The sequence below is a fragment of the Zea mays genome, chromosome 7 (genome assembly GCF_902167145.1).
Source record: "Zea mays cultivar B73 chromosome 7, Zm-B73-REFERENCE-NAM-5.0, whole genome shotgun sequence".
Taxonomy (NCBI): domain Eukaryota; kingdom Viridiplantae; phylum Streptophyta; class Magnoliopsida; order Poales; family Poaceae; genus Zea; species Zea mays.
In genome coordinates this window covers 142,419,814-142,442,154 of record NC_050102.1, presented here as the reverse complement: position 1 = coordinate 142,442,154, position 22,341 = coordinate 142,419,814, and the positions used below count along the sequence as shown (strand labels likewise).

At 44.5% G+C, this 22,341-nt stretch overlaps 3 protein-coding genes across 3 annotated transcripts; 2 read left to right on the top strand and 1 right to left on the bottom strand.

The window, feature by feature from the left end:
- Positions 1-635: 635 nt before the first annotated feature.
- Positions 636-2,590, top strand: LOC109940849 (zinc finger BED domain-containing protein RICESLEEPER 2-like). The gene is made up of 2 exons (XM_020541181.2): positions 636-2,339; positions 2,410-2,590. Exons 1-2 carry the CDS (start codon positions 1,452-1,454, stop codon positions 2,473-2,475), a joined length of 954 nt encoding a protein of 317 aa, XP_020396770.1. The 5' UTR covers positions 636-1,451; the 3' UTR covers positions 2,476-2,590.
- A 3,442-nt stretch (positions 2,591-6,032) lies between these two features.
- On the top strand, positions 6,033-7,354 carry LOC100382086 (Nucleotide-diphospho-sugar transferase family protein). The gene is made up of 2 exons (NM_001174849.1): positions 6,033-6,297; positions 6,417-7,354. Exons 1-2 carry the CDS (start codon positions 6,103-6,105, stop codon positions 7,260-7,262), a joined length of 1,041 nt encoding a protein of 346 aa, NP_001168320.1. The 5' UTR covers positions 6,033-6,102; the 3' UTR covers positions 7,263-7,354.
- An 8,259-nt stretch (positions 7,355-15,613) lies between these two features.
- On the bottom strand, positions 15,614-19,020 carry LOC100191192 (uncharacterized). Its single transcript, NM_001136627.3, has 7 exons — positions 18,543-19,020; positions 17,581-17,714; positions 17,375-17,488; positions 16,859-16,954; positions 16,438-16,525; positions 16,275-16,343; positions 15,614-16,084 (listed from the first exon to the last, which is right to left on the bottom strand). Exons 1-7 carry the CDS (start codon positions 18,882-18,884, stop codon positions 15,827-15,829), a joined length of 1,101 nt encoding a protein of 366 aa, NP_001130099.2. The 5' UTR covers positions 18,885-19,020; the 3' UTR covers positions 15,614-15,826.
- Positions 19,021-22,341: the final 3,321 nt, after the last annotated feature.

Below are 22,341 nucleotides of genomic sequence, written 5' to 3'. Positions count from 1 at the left end.
GACCTTCGGCGACGAAGCATGGTCCCAACAGCTGCCATGCTCATAGCCAATGAACACCATCGGCGTGCTTCTGTCCTCCAGCTTTGACAGCTGTTTGGCCCCCTGTTTTACATGCGCCTAGGGCTGGAAAAAAAGCTCGAGGCTCGTGAGCCAGCTCGGGCTCGTTAAGGCTCGGCTCGGCTCGGAGAGGCTCGAGACTCTGAATGAGCCCGAGCCGAGCCTGATTCCAGGGCTCGCTAAAGTACCGAGCCGAGCCGAGCCGGCTCGCGGCTCGGCCAAAATCTTACCAGCCCACTTACCAGCGTCCGATAGGAGACTATGGTAGCCCGTAGCCCAGCCAAGTGTTGAAGCTGAACAACTAAACTACTGAAGTGCCGACGCTAGGACCTAGGGTTTCAACTTTCAATTCACCATTTTGTTCTTCTTCTCTGTTGCCAGCGGCCAGCCGCCAGCTCGTCCTATCATCCCGCCGGCCGCCGCCCCGCTTGGCTGAATGACTCCCGCCTCCAGCAACCGCGAGTATGCGACGCCCACAGCCACCGTGACCGAGCCCCTTCCGTCGCTCCAGGCTGCCAGGGGCCAGGCCGCCAGGCTACCAATCTGCCATCTCTGAATTCCTCCACTCGAGTACGCGACAGGATCAATCTCTTCTAAATTTTGCTCCATCAACAGCAGGTGAATCTGGATCTGGCCTTCCTACTATCACTTCTCCTAAAGATTATAACCATGAGCAAGTAAAAAAACTAATTGCTAAGATGATAATAGTTCATGAGTATCCATTTAGGATGGTTGAGCATACTTGGTTTAACATTGTCATGAGGTATTTGAATCCTTCATATGAGTTCATTGGTAGGAAGACTATAAGAGCTGAATGTTTAAAGATCTATGAGTCTGAAAAAGAATCACTAGCAAAAGTCCTTAAAGGTGTTGAGTACATTTCCCTAACCACTGATTTGTGGACATCCAATCAAACATTATCATTTTTTTGGTTGCACACTACATAGATAATGATTGGAAGATGCAATGTCGTGTCCTGATTTTTTTTGAATTGGACCCCCCACACAAAGGGCCTGTTATAGGACAAGCAGTATATGAATGTGTTGCTGGCTGGAAAATAGAGGATAAAATTGTTTCCATGACTTTAGATAATGCCTCAAACAATGATGGTGCTATTCGAGGTTTGAGGGCCAGATTTTCAGCTAGACAAGGAAGTGCTTTTGTTGCAAAATATTTCCATATCAGATGTTGTGCACACATAATTAATTTGGTTGTTAAGGATGGGACTGCTGCATTGGATTCTTTAATAAGCAATCTAAGATCTACTGTCAAGTATATTAAAAAAATCTCCTTCTCGCCTGCATAAGTTTGTGGAGATTTGTAGATCCCTAGCTTTGAAAATTGGAGAAGGGTTGAGTCTTGATGTGTCAAATAGATGGAGTTCAACTTACAAGATGTTGCATACTTGTATAGCTTATAAAGAAGCCATTGAAACATATGCTGATGCAGATTTAAACTATAAATGGGAACCTACAGCTGAAGAGTGGGATTTGTTTATTGCAATTGAACCAATTCTTGCATCTTTAGCTAAAGTTACCACTGCATTGTCTGCTTCTTCATATCCTACTGCGAATCTATTCTATCCTCACATTGTGGATATAAAAATTGCATTGAGGGCAGCAATGGTCTCCAATAATTTGAATTTGAGAACAATGGGTAATGCTATGATGGAAAAGTTTAACAAGTATTGGGAAGAAAAGAATAATGTTATGGTGATTGCTACTATTCTTGATCCAAGGTATAAAATGAGATTTATTGAGTGGTGCTTCAATAAGATATTTGATGAACATCAAGTTTTGTTTGAATTAGAAGATGTTCGTAGTGAGTTAGAAAAACTTTATGGGGATTTTGAGGTGCAGCATAGAGAGAGAAAAGAGTCTCAAAGCAAATCTAATGCTTCCTCATCTTTGAGTATTGAAAGATCATGTAGTTTGCCATCCGCTTCATGTCAATTTCAGTCTTTCTTGTCATCAACTCAGTCTAACCCATCAAAGAGCGAGTTGCTTATCTATTTGGAGGAGACTAATGTGTGTTTATCGGACAAAGAGTTTGATTTGCTGAATTGGTGGAAGGTTAATTCACATAGATTTCCAGTGGTGTCGAGAATGGCAAAGAAATTCCTAACTATACCGGCGACATCAGTGTCTTCGGAGTCTACTTTTAGCACGGGAGGTAGAACTCTTGATGATTATCGTAGTTCTCTAAGGCCTTCAATGGTGGAGGCATTGGTATGCTCTTCTAGCTGGATCCGAGGAACACATGATGGAAGCATGATATATGTGGTATGCTGATCTTGTATATTTCTTAAAGTTTTATTATTTCACACATTAATTGAACTTTGTATTTTATCAGGAAGAAGATGATGAGGACAATGTTGAGAACATTCTATTTCCAAAAAGCTTGGTGGAAAGCAACTAGTAAGAGATCTGAATTCTAATACTCTTTGTTAGAATATAGGGGAAACATGAATTATTTAGTGCTATTTGTAAACTAATTAGAATTGCCTTCACAGAATTTGGAAGAATTGGATGGAGACAAGTAAACAACTATAAGACAAGCTAAGCTAAGGAGTAAGGACGTCAAGAGTCAAGACTCAAGAGAAAAGATGCATCATTTGAATTAATTTTGTCGTTGAAACTTTGAGATACTGAATATTTTGAGCTTATCAATGGATTATGCATTGCTCTTGTATACTTTGAGATACTGCTGCTGGTTTAAAATGTCTTATTGTATGTTTTGAGGAGTAGCGTATCTTCTTGTATGTTTTGAGATGATTTTATGGAATATATATACAACTGGAGGTTGGGCTCGCGAGCCGGCTCGAGCCAGCTCGCGAGCCTGCACCGAGCCGAGCCGAGCCTGATGACAGAGCTCGCCAGACGACCGAGCCGAGCCTGGCTCGGCTCGCTACTGTACCGAGCCCGACCGAGCCGAGTCGAGCCTGGCTCGGCTCGGCTCGTTTCCAGCCCTACATGCGCATGCGCCACACATCCAAATGTACGAAAGTGTTCAACAGAGGGCTTAAACCATACCATGCTTCATGAGGCGTGCACCCTTCAACATTCTGAGTGGGAGATCGATTCAATATGTAGACCGATGTCGATACTGCTTCCCCCCAGAGCCATCCTGGCAACTTCATAGCCTTGAGCATACTTCTTGCCATCCCCATGATAGTTTGGTTCATGCGTTCGACAACCCCATTCTGCTCCAGAGTGTGTGGAGCAGTAAAGTGTCGTCTAATGCCTTCCTGGGTGCTGTATTTGACGAACAAATGAGCCGTGAACTCGCCACCATGGTCGGTGCGAAGAGTTCCCAACTTTGTTCCTGCCTCAGCTTCCGCCTGTGCCTTAAAGGCTATGAAGGCCCTCATCGATTGGTCCTTTGTTGACATCAATGTGACCCACATAAAACGACTTAAATCATCTACTAGCAGGAAGAAATACCAGCTGCCACTCGGAGTCGCTAGCATCACCGGACCACAAAGGTCCCCATGAACGAGCTCGATCTTGCGCGCTGCTCTGTACTTGGCATTAGTCGGGAACGGGCGTCGACGTTGCTTCCCGGCGAGGCAGCTGTCGCAGACCTGATCAATGTGATCAATCTATGGTAGCCCTCACACCATGTTCTCCTCAGCTAGTCGACGCAATCCACGAAAGTTGAGGTGGCCAAACCGCGCATGCCACCTCCAAGCTGCGATATTTCCCTGCACCATGAGGCAAATCGGGCGCGCGACCTCGAGCTCTAGGACATAGAGTCTATTTGCTGTGCGCGCCACATTTGCCACCAGCTGGCCCTTGACGTCCCAAATCTTGAGCCTTCCATGGAGCAGCAGTATCTTGTGGTCGTCTTCCTCGAGTTGTCCCAAACTCACAATGTTGGTCGTGAGTCGAGGGATCAGGTAGACTCCGGCGAGGACATGATGAGCGTCATTCCTGCATTTCAACAAGATCGTCCCTCGACCTTGAATGGCCGTGACGGAGCCGTCCCCGAACCGGACCGTGCCCCGCACGTTAGTGTCCAGCGACGAGAACGCAGTGTTGTCACTAGTCATGTGATTCGTCACGCCTGTGTCCAGCACCCACCGGGCGTCGGCCACAGCCTTGTCACCGAGCTGCACGAATAGCTTGTCCTCCTTGAGATGCACCTCCGGTGGTGCTGTTGCACCTGACTTGACATCCCTGGACTGGGTCACCACATCGCCATCGATGGAAGCGTCCGCTAGCAGCAACGCAGCCGCCTCCTCAACTTGCATGTCAGCCTGCGTGGCGTGCACCTGTTCATCGTGCTTCTTTTTCCTGCATTCGCGAGCCCAGTGGCCCGTAATCCCGCAGTAGCGACACTCATCATTGGCGATCGAGCGACCACCGCGTCTTCCAGCATTTCGGCCGCGTCCGCGGCCACGGCTGCGCCCACGGCCATGAGCATTGCCCGACGACGATGGATGCTTGATGTTGTTCGATCCACCCTCGCCAGCAACCTTGAGGCGCGAGGCGATTTTGGAGATCAGCTCGTCCTCCGTAAGATTGAGCCACGGGGCCACAACGCCACGTTCCTTCACGAGGCGCTCCTCAGCCGCCTTGAGTCTCCCCACCAGTTCGTCGACTGACACCTCGCTCAAATCAAGTAATGTTTCGATTGAGGCAGCAATCTGATCAAACTTGGGGGGAAGAGCCTACAGAAATTTTCTCACAATTTCCTCCTCCGTGTGTTCATTGCTGAGCCCGGCCAGTTCAGTGGTGATCCGGCCAATTCGAACGCTGAAATCGTCCACGGATTTACCGTCTTCAAACGTGAGTGCGTCGAAGTCGCGCTTGAGGGAGCTCGCCTTGGCCTTCCTCACACGATCGACACCGACGTTCCTGAGTCGCAGCATGCTCCAGGCCTCCTTCGTTGTGGCTTTGCCCGCCACGACACCCATCAGTTCGGGCGGCAACGCCTTCGAGATCACCTCCAACGCGTTCCGGTCGTCGGCGTAGTTCTCCGTCCCCTCGCTCGCTGCGATCCACAAGCCTCTCGCTTGCAGCATCACGCGCATAAGGGCCGCCCAGTCGTGGTAGTTGGTCTTCGTCAATGTTGGATAGTTCCCGGACGGCGCCACTCGCTCGACGACGACGTGTTCGACGACGCGCTCAAATCCGCCGCCCCGGTTACCACGCGTTCCCCAGCGTGGCGGCGGCGACCTTCCTTTGCGACGTCGGGATGGCGGAGTCATCGAACGCTCGTCGCGACCTCCTGCCGGAACACTGCTCGCCATACCGGCTCTGATACCACTTGACAGGTCCCGATTGCCTCACGAACACCCGCTGTCGCTGGCGTCAAGCACCTGAGGAAGAAGACGAACAGAAGCGCTAGGAGGAAAAACACAGAGTACTCGAACAATGTATGGACGGCCAGAACAACTCGCACTAGCCGCCGCCTTTTTGGTTTTTTCCATTTTATAAGATGCAACACATGCAACACGGTCTTCTCGCTGCTTTCGCATTCAGCGCCATGGCGACCACGCCGCGCACGCCACTAGTGGACGAGAAGACCGGCATGAACTCACGCGTGGGGCGTGCTTTGCGCGGACCTCCACTCCCTGGCGATCAGGACAGCTCCCTGACTCAGCCAACTATTATTTCACAGACACTGAAATGAAAGATGCAGACTTAACTAAACTCTGAAACTAACTAACATCAAGTACCTCGGCACCACAGACTATAGTGTCGAGCTGTGTTACCTCGGTGTCGAACAAAAGGTTTAAACACAGAAATAAGTAGTTGAGGTGTCTAAACGTGAATTTCTTTTGAAAAAATGACCAAAATAAAAAAAAATCGGGATAGCAGACATCGTGAACATCGCTGAGCGCGAAAGCGAGCGCCCAGGCCCCAGAACTGGCGGACAACTTGTTGCACGAACGGCCACATCAGCTTGGCCCGGACGGAGCTTAAGGATCGCACGATAATATTCTCTCGCATGTACCATTTGGTTTTGGACTTGACGCACTAGCTCTCCAAGAAGTTGAACAACACAGAAGAACTCGGCGGGCCGGCCGTTGCACCGGCCATGAGAGGTTTCTCGGATTCCCGAGGTTGTTTTCTAAGTTTCTTCCTCGGAGCTGCAGTCGCCGCGGCCTGCATCGTGCTGCTACAGCCGTCCGCTCTGTGCCCGTTCGACGGCCTCACGCCGGCAGATCGTCAAGAGCTGGCAATCTTGAGTAATAGAACTCATGCTGCTCCCTGCTCGAAGAAGCTTCACATGGTACGTACGTACGTACGCGGCAGCGGCATCTTCCACTGTCAGCTAGCTCCCTGGATCTCTATATTTATCTTTACTGATTTGTTTACCTTTACTGATTTGTTTGGCTACGAATTCGGCAGCCTGCTACTACCTCACCGGACGACGTCAGGCTTCTGGCGCTCCTGAGAAGGGCCTCCATGGACGACAACACCATCATAATGACCTTCACGAACAAGGCGTGGACCGCGCCCGGCTCGCTCATGGACCTCTTCCTCGAGAGCTTCCGCGTAGGCGTGAGGACGGAGCCGCTCCTCAAGCACCTGGTCATCGTCGCCGTCGACGACAAGGCGCACGAGCGGTGCGGGCAGGTGCACCCGCTCTGCTACCGCCTCCGCGTCAGGGGCGTCGACTACGCGGCGGAGCAGTCGTTCATGGAGAAGGACTACCTCGACATGATGTGGCGCCGGAACCGGTTCCAGGCCCGGGTCCTGCGGCTCGGCTACAGCTTCGTCTTCACGGACATGGACATCGTCTGGCTGCGGAACCCGTTGCTGCGCGTGCCCGTCGGCGCCGACCTCGCCATGTCGTCCGACTACTTCTACGGCGACAACCCGTACGACCTGAACAAGACGGCCAACGGCGGGTTCGTGTACGCCAGGGCGAGCGCCCGGACGGTGGCCTTCTACGGCGGCTGGTACGAGGCGCGGGAGGCGTACCCGAGGAGGAACGAGCAGGACGTGTTCGACCGGGTGAAGCACGTGCTGTCGGCGCGGCACGGCGTGCGGGTGCAGTTCCTGGACACGGCTTACCTCGGCGGCTTCTGCGAGCTCCGCAAGGACTTCCACAAGGTGTGTACGGTCCACGGCAACTGCCTCTTCGGGCTCAGGGACAAGCTCCAGAAGCTCACCCAGGTGTTGGACGAGTGGAAGCAGTTCAGGGCCGACGCCGCGTTGATGGGCAGCAACAGCACAGCGCTGACGGACTGATTAGCTAGCATAGCGTAGCAGTCGCGGCGTACGTCAATGTGATCTTTCTTTCTTCGAAGAAGATAAAATAGGGCAGGTTGAACTTTCTCAACATGTCCGTGCTTCATCACTACAGTAGAAAAAACAAGCTTCGTCCCCCAGTGGAAGGAGATTTTGATTACTGTGCAATGCGTCATGATTTTGATTTCACAACTCGATTTGGTCTTCACTTTTATGGGGGCTGTATGTTAGAGACACCGGTTGGGCTGCCGACTCCATGAAAGCCATGGACCAACGAGGGGTGTTTTGTTCGAAGAATCAATTCATTTTAAATAAGGTAATGTATCATGAGTCTATTTCATAAATTTAATGTAATGAATTTATTTCTCATGTTATTACTAATTATTAGTCTTTAAAGAATAAAGTGATAATGGATCAACTCATTTTATTTCACAAACCAAATAAGAAAGTTTGGAATTGAGAAAGTGAAGGACTACCTTATTTGTCAAACCAAACACATTGTAAGTTCAGCACACAAGTGAAAGGAGAGGTAATTGACAATGAGCAAAACCCGTACATATCTTCTTCCTTAGTCGTTTTCCTCTAGGTCGTCTAGAACATCCTTCCCAAGTTCCATATACATATATCCATCTAATTTTATTTGCTAAGCTCCCCCCTCAAAACCATCCTTTGAGTGCACTGTAGCATGCAGTCTCTGGTAGCCACCGGGTCGGTCATCCCTTGTCGCTTCCCAATTGGTCGCTTGCGGGCTCTCTTTTCGTTCTCCTAGCCGCTTGTGGGCTCTGTTTTCGTTCTCTTAGGATGTGTTTGGTTGAGGAGCAGAGCAGAATAGACCGGCTCCATTTCTGTTTCGTGGATGTTTGGTTTTTAACAAAAAAAGAGTGGAGCGACTCCTAGAGTCCATATATGGCAAATATTTGGGATGCCCCCGCTCCACCAAAACGATCGAACTCGAGCCACTCCTCACTCTTCTCCCCTCCACACTCATATGGATCTCCAACTAAACAATGAATGGAATGGCTCCGCTCTATTCTACTCTTCAACCAAACAAAAAACAAAGCGGTTATGTTCTGCTTGCCAAACACATAATGAAATGGCCCCATTCTCAGAAACTGGAATAGAGCCGCTCCATTCCAATTGGTTCCCCAACCAAATACACCCTTATTCATTTTCCGATTTTGAATGTTGTGTGATGTTTTCCTCTCATCATCTTCATGTGGTGTTGCTCCAGCGACCCAGGGCTACCTACTGGTATTAGATGTTGTGGCGGGAGTGAGAGCATCTATAGGGAATGAATAGGTGATCTTGCAAAATATGACTTAAACAACACAAACTTGGTCTAATAAAAGAGTTAATGTAAACTAAAACCAAGTTTGGATGAGAAGAGAGAAAAAAGAACTCTTCACTTGATTGCTCTAGAATAGGAGCAATATTTCAAGTGAATATGAACACTAAGGAAGACAACAATCGCAATAAACAAAGTAGTCAAGAGACACGACGATTTTTCCCATGGTTCGGCCAAAGCCTACCTCCACGTTGTGGTGACCTCCTTTGGTCAAGGGTTGCACTCAACCCCACTCAAGTGATCCAAATATCAAACTTGGGTGTCACGGTTATCTTCCTTATACAAATTGGAGTCTCCACAAGTTAGGGTCTCTCACGCCTTATACAAATTGATCACAACCAAAACCAGAGTAAGAATATGCACACAAGAGCACAACGCAGCAACACACGCACAAAAAGCAAAGACAAGTGCGCGAGAACAAAGCGACAGAGTTACAGCTCAGAAACAGTGCTCAAATCTCTCTCAAATCACTAGAAGGCATGGTCATGGAGTCTCTGAGTTGTAGTGTGCACTTGAGATGTTTGGGTGCTGGTAGAAAGTGCCTAGGGGTCCCTTTTATAGCCCCAAGGGACATATGAGTCGTTGAAGCTTCATTTGGAAGCTCCACACCTTCCCTGACTGCATGTGCACCAGAGTGTCCGGTGTGCACCATACTGTGCGTAGTACAACGGTCGCCAGATCGCTGATTGGTGGAGTTCCATCTCGGGTGGGCATTGTACTGTCCGGTGATCCATATAGCCGTTGGCGGCGACTGACGTGGCCCATCTAGCTGTTGGTCAGGTGACACTGGACTGTCCGATGACCAGGCTCAGACGGTCCGACAAATTTTAGCCGAGGAGGCCGAGATCGGGCAGTTGGTCGTATACTGCACCCAGCTATCTGGTGTGCACCGGACGGTCCGGTGAGTAGCACCGGACAGTCTCACTGAACGGTCCGGTGTGCCCAGACCAAAGCCAACTTTGGCTCTTCTGAGCCAAACTCTTCCGATTCCTTCTGGATTTACTTGAGAAGTTCCCTAGCATTTAGACAAACTGAGTTAGCAACTAAAACTTTTGACTAAGTGGTAGAACCATACCTTTTTCACTTCTTTTCACACGGATCTGTAATATGCATGTAACTAAGTCCAAAAAACACTTTCTTTGCAAAATTGAGTTAATAGCCAAAACAAAGTGCTAGAAACATAGTAAATAGAGTAGGGTGTATGCAACTTATCCAAACACTTAAACCTTGTGTTTTTTATGGTTTGCTTAAAGTTGCACTTGTAGCCCTCCAATTCAGCTCATTTGGACTATCTTCAATTTGCCTATGCTACACCTGTGCTCATGCTCATATTAAGAGAGTTAGTTCAAGGTGGTGTGTTAGGCATTTAATCACCAAACAACTAGAAATGGCCCAAGGGCATATTTTCAGTTCAATGAGGTCCTATAACTAAGAAACACGAAAAAAATCTATGGGTAGGAAAAGGCAACAATATAGTGGAACCGAAGGTGCGCATGGTTATTATCTATATTTCTATCAATAGGTAAAATTTCAATCCTTATTTCCTTGGTCCATCTTTTTATAACTATCTCGATACTATAAAGTCTTTTTATCCTATTTTTTACTTCCACAACTGCACTTCTATATCCCCGATATCTTATATGTGATTCATACTCATATGACACGTGTTGATAAAAATTAGGACAACTCACGTATAGTGGTGATCGACAAAGATTGATAAAAACCCTAGTTTGGTTTTGGTAATCGAGCGAAATTCTAGGTGAACTAATTAGTTGTATGTTGAGATACATAGGTGTTTAGTTGATAGCTACATTAGTGTGAGCAACACATAAATCCATGCTTGAGAGGTGGCTTGGACTAGTTGCAAGTGCTCAATTAGTGTGATGAACAAGCTCATTGCATATAAGACATGACATGGGTCATGTGGCTAGGTGGAGATGACCAAGAGGTGAGGCTTGGCTATGAAGGACCAGGTTGCTAGTGCGAAGAGCATATTAGAGGATTAGGTGTGATGGACCATCGTAGTGGTGAAGCTAGAGCAAAAGAGTTGGTGTCGATGAACTAGGAACAAAAGTGAAGAGCAAGCGAGGCTGCGATTAATGAACCATTGATCCTAGAGGTGAGGCTCCCATCATTGTCGATTGGACTGCCAAGGGTGTCTAGGCCCAAGAAGAGGCAGACAATGACTAGTTTGCCTCCCTCGTTATTAATAGAGGGATGGCCATCCATGGAGCTGGTTGAGCACCTTAGGGATATGTTGACAAAGTATTGTGTTTGACTTAGGGATTATAGTTATATATTTTTGAGAGATCACATATGATTTAGTGAGTGAATGATTCTAGTGTGTTATGGGCATATGATTTAGTCATCTTGGGCGAATGTTATGGACATGTGAGACCACTTGGATCTAATATAGGGCCCCTAACACATATATTATGGACCCCTCTTTGAAATTATTTCTTTTGTTTTCTTGTTGAGTGATCTGAAGTTTGATCCTATCACCTCTAGGAATACGTGCTTTGATGGTGGCACTATGTTGTTGACCATCTCAGCTTTGGGCTCTTTCCTTCTACTAGCCTAGCTATGCTCTTATATGTGGCAATGTTGAGGCTAATTTTATGGCATTGAATCATACTATAGTGTGATTGGCAGTTGAGGGTTGTAAGTTTCCCACTATTGTGACTGTTGTTGCACATTTGGGTTTGAGGACAAAGGATGTGAGTTATGTCCATGATGCTGAATGTATGGTGTTGCATAGTTGGCTAGGCATTAAGATGATGTGTGGGCTTCATGGCTGCCAGTTCCTTCTGCTTTTGGATGGTGATGTTTCATTGTGTGCCCTTTATCTTGTTCACAAAATACATAATATAGCTTTCTTGATTAACCATTATTGGAGTACATGCTTCCAAAGGTGTGGCCTCCTCTTTCGCCTCTTTGTGTTGAGGCACCCTAGAACCTGCTTTGCTAGATTTGATATGGACTATTAGAATATTAGATTGTCCCTTGAGTTTGTGGGAGCAGCTTTTCCCCATCATATCGGGGTGTGCTATGAATACTTTGGACATGTCTTGCATCCCTTTCAAAGACCCTTAAGATTTCTCTGTATTTCTGTTGTTCTTGTCGATGTTGTCAAAACTCATTATGTGTTCTAATATACCCATCCATCTTCCAAAACAACTTCTCTATGGTTTGTGGAGACTTTCTAAAGAAGTATTGTGAGCATGAGCTAGTTTGAGCCCCTACATTGTTGCTTCAATGACAATTTCATCTATCACTCATGATGCATGAGCTCTGATTCAAACAAATTTTCACATATAACTTTGAAGGAATTCATCTACTTCTTGGATACATCGGAACAGTGCCTATGTCATGAATAATTTTGCTTCAAAGCATTGAAAACTTACACTTGGTTAGTTCTTGAGTTGTTCCCATGTGATAATGATCCTGAACGAAGGGACGAGCACAAGTTTGAGTTATGCCTTTTATGGCCATAATGAATGACTTGGCTAACATCATTGTCTTTCCACCGAAAGATGCATTGATAACTTTGTAACTCATGACAAACTGTTTCGAGTCAGATATAAAAGAAATATATGTGCTCTATCTTTTTTGTTTCTCCATGTACAAGTTGAATTGGAAGTTTATATTTTTTGAGGTGATTGAGGACATCATAACTTATGTTATAAAATTTTTAAAAAATCATCATTATTTTATATTAAATTTTCTACCATTAAAGTTATTATTTTATCTGATCTTTAACCTGTTAAAATAATTATAAAAAATTATAATACATTTTCTAGGCTAAATTATGCTATTAGCTACTAACCAACAAATTTTAAACTGAAAACTCAGTTTATATATAACTAAATAAAAAAGATAAATTTTGTAAAGGGGTAAATTGAACCAACTCAAAGAAGTGTCAGGGTAAGTGAACTAAAAAATACTTTAGTGGGTTATATGAACATTGTCTATAGATGAGGGGGGTAATTTGTACTTTTTCATGTCTTCAAATCACACATAAAACATATTACTTTTTCCTTATTTTTCAATAAGATTTATACATTCCTCGGAATTTTCTATTGATTTTTTCGAGAAATTTTAACTACTACTTCAAAAGGCATTATTTTTTAGGAACTGTTATGTTTGTTTGGTCGATACTTTTGGTTTGATCTATTTTTTTCTTTGAGACACTCCTTAATCTTGTATAATATATCTATGTGTTTTGTTGTTTCCTTCGGTACATTTAGGACATCCCGTAGATTATCTCTAGCAGCGTCATATGTATCCCTCTTTTATAGTTTTCTCTAAAAGATTATTTCCTATGTATATCGTTCCTATCCAGTTACGTCCTCTATATCTCGTCCATATACATAATTACATATTTTACTTTAGATTTTTATATGTATGTATTTGTCATACCCTTAAATGTTATATATATATATATAGTTTTAGTTATGTATTGCTTAAAATATTAAAAAGGATAGAGACAAGAAGAGAGAATATATATATATATATATATATATATATATATATATAAAGGACGAAGGAACATACTCTATATTTAGAGGTTGCTGGAGAGGATAGAAGATGGAATCTTCCCTATTTATAGGGTATAAGAGCATTTAGAGGAGCTTGTTGGAGTCTGTCTTATGGAGTGTTTGATTCCTTGACTAAAGTTTACTCTGTGACACATCAATTGTTGGGATATCAATTACAAGTATTAAATATAGTCTAATTATAAAACTAATTACATAAATAGAGACTTGTCAGGTAAATTATCTTTGGGTCCCAGGGCCCACTAATCAGTAAGAGGACGTGGAAAAGCTCCACCCTGGAAGGACCCGCCCCCGGATAAATCCGAGGCACTGAGACGAGGGCCGGGCGAGGTGAAGCCGCAAGGGGGTCGAGCGGATCAGGGGAAGCCATTCAAGTGGATTCCACGCCTGACCTTTGGGGTCCTAGGCCTATAGCCCAATCATGACATATCGAGCTTAGGCCTAAACGCGCTGACTGCCTACAGGACCCACAATACGACACACCACGACGAGACCTAGGCTGAGGCAGCCAGGGGTCAACATGGCACAGGGACGCCAATGATGGTGCCGGGACTCTTCGCCGCCCACGCCACCCGCCATAAATAGCACGATCAGAGACACCCAGATGACCGAGGCGTATACGGACAAACGCAACCTTACCAAGGTAGAACGCTCAATTTTACCACGGCACAGTAGCTCCTTCTGAAGGAAGCTACCGGTAGCCAACCCCCACCTTGGCCTATAAAAGGAGGAGGTCGGCCACGAAATGAAAAGGAGGACACTCGACGGAAGACCCACACACACTCGATGAGACCAGAAGACCCGAAGGCTAGAGCCAAGGCGCGAGCCGCCGCGACGTCTAAGGCTTAGCTTAGAACTATAGTCTCGTAGTCCTTAGGTGCACCCACACATAAGAGACATGGGAGATCCTCCCTCTCTCTCGTTCGCTTGTAACTTCTACTACGAGCATTGAGCAACAAATGCGTCGGTAGTGCGAGCCGCCAAAGTCTGGATGTAGGGACATTCTGTCCGAACCAATATAAATCTTGCATCCATCGAGCACACCATTCGGACCTCGGAACGTGCACACACAAATTTACTTGTCGGAGCATATGTTCGAAACACCGATAAGACTAAACCATGAGACGAATTTATTAAGCCTAACTAGTTAGATGTCATGCATTGCTACGGTTTCTATATATTATATACATTTATGAATATACCTTATTTAATTGGGAAACATGTTCAAAACCTTTATAATGAGCAACGGTTTAGCCAGGCCCGAGCATGGCTCGAACGTTGTCCACCGGGTTCGTGACGGTTCAGTCTGATCACCATGTCGTATCTGGGCCTTAGGTGTGGATGACGAGCTAGGCCCGACATGGCCCAATTTTATATTTTCCCGTGTTTTCAGTAAAATATCTATATTATGTTTGATTATAGAATATGAAACACAAAAACATATGTGCTCTATTGGCTACGTGGGTGTGAACGTGAAGCCAACCACCGTTGTTCAAACCCCTATTTGCACAATTTTAGCTTGTGTTTTGTAGTAGTAGAGAAGAGATTAATTATGCTTAGCAAATGTTTACTATAGCATTATATGGTTGAATGATAGACTAGATGGGCTTAATATGTTTGTCTTGTCGTTTAGTTCTTATCTGTGTAATTAGTTTTGTAATTTGACTATATTTAATACTTATAATTAGCATTCAAACATTCGATGTGAGAGCATCTTTAACAAGGTGACTTAAAATGGTGTCTTCGAAATTGAAATACTACATCATTTAAAGTGTTAAGGGCACTAAAAACAAATTGCGCTCCAATAGTTAAGCCCTAAACCATGTATTTTAGGAAGTAATTTGCATTGTTAGGAAAGAAAATATTGAGAACGATGTAGAAAACAAGGATAGGGCACTAATCTGGTGTGTAGTATATTTGGGTCCTTCGTGGTGTGCCCTATATATTTTTGATAAAAAATTATAAAATAGGACACTGTTTAGCTGCTTTTATGAGTTGAACCCTTTATTTTAAGAAATGACATTGATTTAAGTCATTGTTGAAGATGCTATGTGAGAGAGACTAAAATTAAGTACTTTGTATCCAAACAAACTTTAATCTTGTATGGTATATTCATGTTTTTTTATTTGAAGACACCCCTTCATCTTGTACTCATGAACGGAAAGGACAGTACTTCTAATCACTTGTTCATTTACATTCACTTCTAATTGTTTTTGCAAGCTCGCACTTTTTCATGAAATGGCGGGCCTGGCCTATGGGTTAAAGCGAAAAAAAAGAAAGAAAAACTGGTCCATGTCATGGTAAGACAAACCATTGACCAACCTCAACCTCTAACCCTCTATTCCTCGAATGCGGAATGTCTGGCCTACACCCATGAAACTGACAAGCATAATTCCATAAAGATCGCATCTCAATCCCATTATCATCTCATGTCGACGCAAAGTTGAGAGTTGCCGGAGAAACGCAGTTTATTGCATGTCACAAACATTGTCCACTGGTACAAAACGGACAGACAGCTACAGCTCCAAGAAATGTCACAAATCGGCACCGATACATGGCTGAGTACATTCCAAAGGGCAACAATACATCACAAAATTGTGGTACAAGGGCCGCCAGCCGTGAGCAGAGAAATGGAGGAGATCATTTATGACGAAAGAACACTTTTATCTAGCTAGCTTCCTCCACACGGTACGGCCACGGTTGATCTCGTGTCCGTTGGCTGCAAATCTCAAGCAATGCAGGAACTGCTGCCGCTCTTCTTTGTGAGGCGCTGCTGCAGAAGCAGAGCCGTTCATGCTTTTCTCCTCTCCTTCCTCTATGCAAGTAAGAGAATCAACTATATCATCCTGTTGACACTCCCTTCTGTAGTCGAGAGTGATTGTTTGTAACTCGTGTGTATCAATTATATCTTGAGGTATACTCTGCAATTTGTAAGGTAGGAAAAGAACTATTATAAACCATTGCAATCAACAAAGATGCTAATTTACATCTACAGGTAAAACAGAAATGGTACGGAACAAGTCGTTGCAAACTCTACTCAGATTAGATATCTCCACATAAACCAAAGCTTAAAAGTGGGATCAGGAATAAGAAAAGTCTAGTGGAACATACTTCGAGGACCCAACCTATGTAAGTAACATTATTGACATGTTGGTTCATGTCCAGGTCAGCTCTTCTTGGCTGCAATTTGAAAATCAATGTATGTCAACACTCAAATAGTAGTATTGGTGCGTGGTGCCTAAGAACTGGATTATACACGAAGTGGACAACTGACCACTAGTCCAAGTCTTGAATATTCTGCAGGGTCTGAAAGATTCGGAATCTTCTTCAAACTGCCATTATTTTCCTCTGGGAATGCTAATCTGCGTAACGATAAGTTGTTACAACTCTTATAACTACAGTATGAGAATACAGTGGCAACCATTACAGAAACTCAATAACCAAAACAATTGTTGTTAGACTGATTAAACATAAAAGCTGTTCAAGCTATTTCAAATATTCAGATTAGCATGCATTCATCCAATGAACTACTAGGTAACAACACTTAAAATGACCCATCTGAGTGTAAAACTTCAAATAGACTAAGGTTCCAAAAGGGCAGAGCTACTTGGGCACTTTTGAGTTTATGGATTGCATGAAAATAACAAGAGTGCATGTCTATGCAGAACATCGAGAACAAAATTGAGTCGCTTTACCTTGGAGCCTTTGGACAGTGCATAAACACCTCATCCCTCACGTCATCACTGACCCGCTGAAGTCTCCGTGTATTTTGGTTCATCATGACCCACTTGCTAGAGAATAAACAATACAACTCTGTTACGTGTACTGTACATTGTGATAAAAGATATGGAAAATTTTGAACTAAAAGACAACAAAGAATAGATCTGATAGGCCCAATACTGCTGTGCTGCTAAAGCAGCATAAATTGATCTCACTTCCTAAATATCAAGGCTGCTTTAAGTAGAGACAGCAATAACAGATATGGCCAACATATTTGAGTGAATGGTAAGTGCGACCAAGAGGAACAGGCATGTTAAAATCCACAGAAGTTTATCAATCACCTAAAAGTCTACACCACTCGCCTAACAAGATGGGAATGATTTTTTCTGTTATTTGCCAAGAGATAGAAATGTGATGGCTACCATGCCATCTGACGGAAAAATTTTAGGTCCTGTGACCTGTATTACACTCAAGAAGCTATCAGCAAGTACCTGGTAGCTCTGCCAATAACTTCACCATTAGCTAGGTCCTTGAGGATCCAATCACGACGGGTACCAATTCTTCCATCTTCTTGGCACCATGTTTCGATCTCAACAACATCACCCCTACCAGCAGCAGAGTTACCAGTCAGGATCAAACCTTACCAAAGAGGGGTAAAAGGTGCAAACAAAGCTTCAATGTAAGCTTAAAAAACTACCAAGCTGGGTACTTGTAGATCTCAATGTGCATTCTGTTCGTCACCCAAATAAGTCCAAGTTTTCTCATTGTAGTGGTCGTGGCGAAGCCATCAGTGGAGAACCCAACACTTTGTGCATGGTTACATCCTACCTCCTGTATTTACAAAAATGCTTACAATTAAAGATACAAAAAATATAGGGAATAAAAAAACATTGGTACACTTGTTTATAGTAGGCCTTATATAAATGGCAGTAATATTGATACTTAAGAATCAATTGATAAAATCCGAACCAATGGAGTTGCCCATGTCCCATTTGGTGTGATTTTAACTTTTGAACTTGGATCACAAACCAATTCCACCACCACTAACTCCAGCGATCTGTACCCTATATGAAATTTCGTGTGTGCATGCCAAAGCAAGCACATCCAGGAAATTGGTGCCGGTGACAACTACCCCATGTTCTTCTAAGTAGTCAGCCCATGACTCAACTCATAGTTGCCCATGAGATATTTCGGCACGCCAGTTTAAGGCTCTGATCGCTTCTCCGAGGACTGGCAGACAAAGAAAATTGCACTAGGTTTTAGCATTGGAGTGGTCAATTTGTTGCATGCACACTAGGAGCAAATTTCTGTGGGCGATTTACCACTTTGCAACACTAACAAGACCGGGACAGTCATACCATTTTAATCCACCAAACACGAACTAAGCTACACCCTAGCTCTAACTTAAGCAAAGGGCATGGCACAGAATTGTGGAGTAACAATATTCCTCTTTCACAATTCCATCCTAGCACAAAAGAGGAGCTCTGATTGTAGCACAAGTTTGGAGAGTTCTAAATTCAGATCCAGACATCCGACCTCTTGAATCCAGGCATAGCCCGAATCCAATAAAGAAAAGCACGCCACAAATCTGGCCTCCGCAGGGCACTGATCCGAACTTTAGGAAGCAGAGCCCCCCACGGCGCGAGCTCGCGAGCATACCTGGAGGAGATTGGCGATGGTCTCAACGGTGGCCGTCTTGTTGATCCCCACCTCGTAGCAGCGCACGATGAAACTCTCCTTGTACGATAGCCCGTCCTCCAGGAGGTTCCCCAACCGCAGCCGCTCGGCCAGGCTGGGCCGCGCGTCACCCCCTTCCGCCTTAGCTAACGCCGCCGTGACAGCCGCGTGGCCCGGCGAAGCCGCCTCGATCCCGGACACCTGCGGCGCACCCCGCGCGCACCGCACTACCACCGCGGGCGCCGCCGCCGGAGGCGACTCCCACCTTCCGTGGTGGCGGAGCGGCGCGCGGGCGCATTGCGGTGGCGTGTGGCAGCGCAGCATGGGTGGCGGATGCGTCGGTTCGAGAAGGCTCGTGGGCCAGTCGCCGCCGCCGCCGAAGCGGGGTTTGGTTTACACGGGCGGAGCGGGGTGGGGTTGGCGCGGCGGGCAGCCGGGCACTGCACAGTGGATATGAAAAAGGGGCCAGGGACGGTGGCGGGCGGTGGACCGGGCGCACGGGGCGATAGGAACGAGGACGTGCTGGACGACGTGCTGGCGGTGGGGAAAAGGAAGGAACAAGGAAATCTCTGGACCCTGTGCATGCGCCGGTGGTGGTCCACAACTCTACGGCGGTGGTGATGTCGTCGCGCCGACTGGATTTCGCGTGCGGTGTGCGGTGTGCGGTGCGAGTGTCAGCATGTGTATAGTGTACAGGGTAGGGATGGCACAGCATGTGTATAGCGTACAGGGTAGGGATGGCAACGGGACCGTTTGGGTCTGATGGAATCTCCGTAGGCACTGCAGACCTTAATCTAAAACCGCTATGCCTATGAACATCAATTCAGATTTAAAACAAATTAGACCCCGTTTGAATATCTAGAGCTAATAGTTAGAACAAAAAAAAGTTACTGATGTAATTAGCTAACTGATAAATAGTTGGTTAACTATTAGCTAATTTTATTCATATTAAACAAATAAGATGAGCAGATCGAAGTTAGTAAAAAATTAAACAAATTATAAATTGAGACATATAGAGTAAAAATTTACGATATCAGTATCCTCAACTATACAACATACCCTGCAAGAAACAAGATACACAAGAGCCAAAGTGTGGAGCTCATATCCACTAAATATATCACAACGCAGATAGCTAGAGACCTTATTAGTCACAAGCTAGTGTTATGAAAGTCTCCTTTCACGGGTGTCCAACATTATTTTAGGGTGTGTTTAATTGTTGATGAGTTAACTAAATGGAGCGATTTCATTCCAGATTTTTAAGATGTGTTGTTTTAATCTATGTTTGGTAAGTTGAACAGAGTCATTCAATTTTTTGTTTGGTTGAAGGGTAGAATAGAGTGAAGTTGTTCTGTTCTTTGTTTGGTTAGAGAGTCATATGAGTGTAGAGATAATGAGAGGGAGGAGAGCACTCGCATTCGGGGGAGCACTCGCATCCTATCGTTTTGGTGAAGCGGGAGCATTCTAACTATTTATATTAAATTTTCAAATGAAAACTTTAGGTGTCGTTCCGCTCTTTTTTTTGATGGAAATCAAACATTCAGAAAATAAGAATGGGTCGCTCCGTTCTTATTCACTTCTCAACCAAACACACCCTTAAGCGAAGAGGACAAGTTTAAATGGAAACTACACTAGAGTTGAGTTTTTTTTTTTTGCAAAATCTTATTATCTTGCATTAATCTATCAGGATGTGCCCAATTCTAACGAATGTTTGTGAAAGAAGTACCTTAGTAGATCAAGACATCTTTATCTTTGATGTGGCGTTGTTTTAATTTAATGAAACATAATTGGTGTTTCTGTCATGAAGATGAAACAATTTAATATCTGTTTTTCTTCATCTGCAAATAGGTTTGGTGTTTGGCTATGAGGGATTAGACACGACTCGTATTTAATACTTCATCCGTTCTTTTTTATTTGTTACGTTTTAGTTCAAAAATAAACTAACAGGTGATAAATATTTGCGAACGGAGATAGTACATAGTACTTCTTAAAGCTAGTGCTACTTGTTGGGTTGTGTTATTATACAGGAACATAATAGTATTTAAAAACAAACAAATGTTATTTTTGCAGGTTATTTTCTCAATTCGTATTGACTTCATAGAAATGTTATTTGTAGGTTATTTTCTCAATTTTTTGTATTGGCTCAATACCGGGCTATTCTTCAGAAGACCTCTTCACAAGATATGGTTGTAGTGGCTCATAGTTTTTTGAGAAGGTGGCTAAAGCCGACTCTAGCAGTTTACTTATAAATTGTTTTACATTGTTCACAAAGCCTTCAGCTGGGGAGGAGCTAGGGCACCTCGGTGCCTTCAGCTGCCTTACGGGAATAAGGCAGAGGCTGGCGGCGGTGGTAGTTGAGCAGCGGCGGCGGCGTTCTTCGTACGCCGATTTCTGCGGCTTGATCTCTCGCTCTTCTCGCTAATCCGTTTGCCTCCTCCTTTTCTCGGCTCCTTAAAGAATGGGCAGTCAACCTTTGAGGAGTGCGCAGAAAAACACTGGTTCATGGTTCCTCTCTCTCCTGCTCTCGGTTCCAATCAGTTTGATCTATTTTGGTCCTGGCGTTCTCCCACGGCCTCAGCAGCGGCTCTAGTATCTCCGTCAACCTCCCGCTGTGCAGGCCAGGACGTGGGCGGCGGAATTGGTTTTCTGGGACAGAACTTCGTGTTTGGTGAGCTGGTCTTCCCACATAGACAATCTGCGTGCTATGAGTTGCCTGTTGCCTCACTTTACTTACTGTTTAATTTTGTGCAATGTGCTAGTATTAAATACTTGGGTGTGATTGCACTATTGTGGGTGGATTTGTTTGCTCAATGATAATAGCGGTGTAGTGAGACAACGTGACAGTCTGGGTTTTAGTGTGTTGTTAACTTCAGCATCAAGTACATATTTGTGCCAAATTATATCTCTATTTGTTGAGGTTGTTTACTGTGTTAAATTCTGTTATTTTATTTAGTACACAACTCCTTACTATTTGTATTTATGCTTGATTATTAGGCTTATTACATTTGATCTAAAACCCTAATTTCGTAAGATAGGACTGTCACGTTAGTCGAGGATCTCTGATCACCATTTAGCGTTGGAGGATTGTTTATTACAGCAACCCGCTATTTTGAGAGCAATATCAAAAGATAAACAATAAAGTTTATGTGCAAAATCTGCCTTCTTCATCTGCAAGCCATGTTTAATATTAAAATGGACCTAAGCAGCTATTTTACATGTTTTCATGTTCTAGAATTGCTACTGTTCATTGCTGCTATAATTATATATGGCACTTATCTGAGTTATATATTTATTTTATTCAGAATTAGAATATTTAATATATTTAAATATGTTGAAAGTATGTCACTTATTTCTCTAAAATTACAACAATCCAAAAAACCACTTCGTATAATGGCCTCTAGTTCTGATGTCATTAAGCCTGAAGCGTTCGACGGCACTAGCTTTAAGCGCTGGCAGATTAAAACTCGCATGTGGCTCATTGACATAAAATTATTTTGGGTAGTGATGTCGGCTGTTCCCGAGGCTGCATCAGATAATGCTGATGATGCAGCTAAGGCCGCCGCACTAGCGGAGAAGGCCAAGTAGGACAAAGCCAATGAGGCATGCTTGTCTCGTCTGCTGAACGTTTTGTTGAACCGCTTATTTGACTTGTAATCTGGTTTTACCTCCGCTAAGGGTCTATGGACTGAACTTGAGAACTAGTTCTCTGAAGTTGACAATGGCAATGAGTCATTCACAACGGAAAACTACATCAACTATAAAATGGCTAAGGGAAGGTCTGTTA